General features: G+C 51.9%; 1 protein-coding gene across 1 annotated transcript in view; it reads right to left on the bottom strand.

The window, feature by feature from the left end:
* Window positions 1–4,828, bottom strand: part of AKNA (AT-hook transcription factor) — a 37,340-nt gene that overhangs the window by 860 nt on the left and 31,652 nt on the right. The window contains exons 19-20 of the mRNA XM_007449733.1: window positions 3,472–3,588; window positions 3,011–3,203 (exon numbers count right to left, since the gene is read on the bottom strand). Of these exons, the coding sequence (XP_007449795.1) occupies window positions 3,011–3,203; window positions 3,472–3,588 (310 nt within the window). The remainder of the gene's footprint in view (window positions 1–3,010; window positions 3,204–3,471; window positions 3,589–4,828) is intronic.

Here is a 4,828-nt window from a genome sequence, read left to right as displayed (position 1 = left end):
GCAGGAATGGGTTTAGGAGAACTTGGCTGGAGACATTCACTGGTGTTTTGCTTGGCACGCTGTAAACTCTGGTCTTATTCCTGACCCTTCACTTTCTAAATTGCATTATTGCACAGTGTGAAAAAAGGGCTTTGCTAGGATCTGAGCAGATGTCTCTCCAAACAAGATGTACAAATGGCCAACAAGCACATGAAAAGATGCTCAACATCATTAGCCAGCAGGGAAATGCAAAGCAAAACCACATGAGATGCCACTTCACACACTCCCCACCCACTGGGTGTCCTCAGAGACACTCATTGCTAAAAGCAAAAAGACAGCAATGAGTGTCTGTGAGGATGTGGGGAGATCGGAACCCTCCAACACTGCTGGTGGGAATGTAAAACGGTGCCACTACTTTGGAAAGCAGTTTGGCAGTTCCTCAGTTAAACACAGCGCCTGGCCTGGGGCTGGCATCCTCATCCTCAGGACCCATTTGCCAGGCTCTGAGATAAGTCCTTTACCAGCACTGTCTTGATTATTCGGTAGGTACTTTTATACTTATCTTACAGATGAGCGAAGTGAAGCTTGGAGAAGCTAAGTGATGCGGGAAGCTCCCCAAATCCTGGCCACCCGCACGACCATGAACAAGCTACACCATTTTCAAGGGGTCCGTTTCTCCATGGAAAACAGCCATATTTAGCTACCACCCAGGGTAGATCCAACAGGAAAATTCAGGTTAAAAGCTCTGTATGCCCAGCGCTCTGTAAATGTCAGCTACTGAGGACCCCCCCAGAGTCAAAGAGCTGGAAGGAGCAGTACTGGATTTAAACCCAGAGCTAATTAGCTCCCAGGAGATGCCGATACGTATCATCTGAACTGAATGAATGGGCTTCTTGAATCCAGTTCCCTCCTTTAAGGGCAGACTAGCTGGTGTAACTACTGGGTTCCCACACACCCCTGCCTTCTGATAATCCTGATGACCAGCTTGGCCTGAAAGTTACCCCAAACTCCCCCTGGGGCAGAAGCTACAAAACAGAACAAACAACAACCAAGAAACCCCCCCAAACCAAAAAACTGGCTAGAAAGCCTCTGGTGCAGAGGCTATAACGTGGCTGGCCAGCAGGCGGCAGCACAGGCCCATTCAGCTTTCTAAGGGTTCCTGGCCTCAGCCACTGAGCATGCTCAGTCCTGCTGATGGGCAGCTGGAGAAACTTCAGGGTGGCATCAGCCCCAATTCCAGTAGCATTAGAAGCACTATGGTTACTGGCCACCTTCTATGTACTATGGGCTTGCTATGCATCAGTTCATTTAATCCTCTCCACAACCCATTTCACAGAGGGAATAACTGAGGCACAGGAGCAAAGTGACCTGCTGGCCTGGTCTGTTGGGCACTAAAGCTCAGGGTCTTTCCCCTTCCCCACGGCCTGTCCAGGCCTGAGGACATCAACCTGGCTAGTTCCGCCCACAGGTCTGAGCCTGGAAGATCTGGAATGGCCTCAGAAGTAGAGACCCATGGCTACCGTGGACGCTCAGAGCTTTCTCCTGGGCCACCAAATTCCAGGCAAACCCTTTCCTGTCCAGCGAATCAGAAGCCTGAGCATGCAGTATGGCCTCTCTTAACTGCTGGGGCGGAGGGTTCCTTAACGACCCACCCCATCTCAGCTGAGAGGAAAGCAAGAAACCGCACTGTAGGCAGGACTCCTCATGGAGCTGGATGGTGCCTGGGCCTCTGCTCCTGCCAAGCGCCAGCCCTGATGGAAACTCTGGCCTCTTGCTGCTCACAGACACAGGCTTCTGACAACACACCACTGAAGAGGACCCCTGACCCAGTCATTTTACAGTGAGGGGAACTGAGGCATAGAACTAGTTGATGACAGTCAGGAGAAGAAGAAAGGTCTCCTAGTTCCAGGGTCCAGGCCTTTTTTTTCCTGCACAATCCCATCGTGTTGAAGCCACCTTTCCTCATCTTTTCCTCTTACTAATGACAATATTAACAGCAGCAGCATTTGCTGTGATGACAAAAGCTGCTGTTTATTCAGCAAAGAGCATTTGCTGGCACTGCACTACGAACCCCACAAACAGCTCGTGGGGCTCTTGCCACCTGCCTCACTTAATCCTCATACAACTGTACGTGACTGAGATTCTGACCCCATTTAACAGATGGGGAAAGCGAGGCTCAGAGAGGAAGTACCTTTACCAAGGCCACACCACTAATAAGTGGCAGACCGGATTCCAGTACAGCTCTGACTCTAAAACCTGGACCATTTCCGCCTCAACTGCTGTGCTTCTTCTGTCTTGACTGATGGTACATCCAAATCCATGTAAAAAGTGATTGCTCCTCTGGCCATGGACCTGACCAGTATGCCTATAAACTGTCAAGGCCGTCGGGAACAAGGAACGTCTGAGAAACTGTCTCAGCCAGGAGGAGCCTGGGAGATGTGACAACTAAATGCATGTGGTAACTTGTGGGGTGGCGGGGGGGGGATCCTGGAACAGAAAAAGGACTTCAGGTAAAAGCTAAGAAACCTGGACGAACTGTGGACTTTAGTTAATAAACAATGTATTAATCATGGTTCACTAACTGCACTATACCATATCAAGGTGAGAAGTTTATAACAGAAGAAACTGTGTTTGGGGGGTGGTATAGGAGAACTCTCTGTGTTATCTGTTCCATTTCTCTATAAATCTAAAACTGTTCTAAAAATAAAGCCTAGTTTTTGAAAAAGTATTACTTGCTCTCTGAGAAGTCCCATAAGGAGATGGAAGATGGTTAAGGTCCTAGGTCCCCCTGAAGCTGTAAGAGGTCAGGGCCCTCTGCCAGCCTCCTTCACTGCTGGGTCCCCAGGGCCAAGCACTCTCACTGGTGCCCAGGGAGCATTCAGGGTTTGTTGAGTGACGGCATGAGTGTCGGCGGGGGGAAACACAGGACTACTCAGTGCCCAAGTTCTCAGCTACCCAACTCAGGTCTGAATGCTAATTATTAAGCGATTCAGACAGAAAGGCTAGGAGGGTTGGGACGGCAGGTTCTTACACAGTGGCTGATGGATAAGGCACGAGGGGAACCGAGGAGACGTAGGCAAAGGCAGGAGGGGCTGGTGCTGAGGGCGCGGCAGCCAGATACCACAGTGCAGGAGGCGGCCCGGGTGACGACCCTGTCCGCTTGCTCCTTTGTTTGGGGCTGGAGGTAGAAGGTACGTTTCTCCTGGTGGCGGCCAATTCTGGGGCTGTCAGGGAGGGACACCAGAGAGACACAGTCTCACCACTTGGGAAGATCTAACAGAGAACAGAGGGTCCTCCCAGCCCCACCAGCCCCATGAGAGCTGGACACGGGGCCGGCCATGCCGGGAGTGCCTCGCTTTGGGGAAGCCAACTCTCAACCAGTTTGCTCCATCCCAGACTGCGCAAGCTGTCACCCCGGCTAAATGCCCCCTCCCAGGGGCCCACACCGGAATCCAGGGGAGCTGGGGGAAGAGACGGAGCATCTGTCCCTACCAGAGCTGGCTGAGTCTGGGCCCTCCCCCTTGGAGGAGGACCCAACTCGACCACACAGGGGACATCGCTGGGTCTCAGTGTGAGATGGTCCCAGTGGGTCCTTGGTGCCAGCATCACCTGGAAGAGGAGGCAGAGACGTCAGGAGAGGATTATGTCTAAGTCACTGGGCCCCCACAAGCCTCCCGCAGCACTGAGCTTCCCTCAGGGACCACTGCAGAGGAGACAAGCGGCCCCCCACTGGGTGACAGCAATATTGATGGTAACCATGACATTGAGAGGCATCTCCTGAGCCAGGCCCTCTGCTCAGGGTCTTCATGCATTAGTTGATCAAATCCAACAAGCCACTGGTCTAGCTACCATCATCACTCCCCCACTTTACAGATGGGCAAACTGAGGCTCCAAAAGGTTGAATAATTTGCCAAGTCTCAGAGCTGGGAAGCAGCGGTCCTCTGTCTGATCTCAAGCCTGGTTCTCCCGACTGCAGCCCTTGTACCTATGGGTCATCCTCCACAGTGACACAGGCCCATTCTCCAGCTGGGACCAGCCCACAACGGGCCCCTGGGCACCAGGGCAAGTCAGTGGAGGCCTAGTGAGCAGAAGGAGAGTGGGCATCCTGGTTCTCTTCCTGTACAAATCCTCAGCACCACAACTGGGAGAATTCCAGGGTCCATCTGCTTCTCCTTCAGGCCCCGGCTCAGCGTCACTCCCTCTGGGAAGTCCCACCACCCACCGGGCTGGGTTATGTGCTCCCCCATCCCAGTTCTGACCATTCTGTTTCGACTGCTTAGCTGAAGAGTTTGTTAGGGACAAGGCCCAGGGCCCGGTATGGGAAGGTGCTGAATAAATGAATGAGTGGTAGGCTTGTTGGGACTCTAGCAAAGGCGCAGCCATATAGTGGTGAAGAGCCAGGGCTTTAGAGTCACAAAGACCTGGGTTCAAATCCTGACTCTACCACTTGTAAGTTGTGTGCGCTTGGGCAAGTTACTTAACTTCTCGGAGCCTCAGTTTCTTCACTCATATAATGGACATAGTCATAAAATGTGCAAAACCCACTTCATAGGGTTGTGAGGGTTAATGTTTGTACAGCCCTTAGCATGTTGCCCTGTATATAGTAACGGCTTAATAAATGACAGCTCCATCATTATCATCATTATTGCTTGAAAGGGCCTCAGAGACCATCTCCAAGCCTTTCATTATGGATGTGGAGCCTGAGGCTCGGAGATGTTAAGGAACTTGCCTAATGTCACATAGCGTGTCGGTGGCAGAACTGGGACTAGAACCTGGTGTCCATATTCTCAGACCACTTCTCTCCCCACTACTCTTCCCCTAAACTCTTGGGTTTTGGGGAAAGAGCGAG

Source organism: Lipotes vexillifer, unplaced genomic scaffold, assembly GCF_000442215.2.
Source record: "Lipotes vexillifer unplaced genomic scaffold, Lipotes_vexillifer_v1.1 scaffold230, whole genome shotgun sequence".
Classification (NCBI taxonomy): domain Eukaryota; kingdom Metazoa; phylum Chordata; class Mammalia; order Artiodactyla; family Lipotidae; genus Lipotes; species Lipotes vexillifer.
This window is presented reverse-complemented; position numbering and strand designations above follow the sequence as displayed.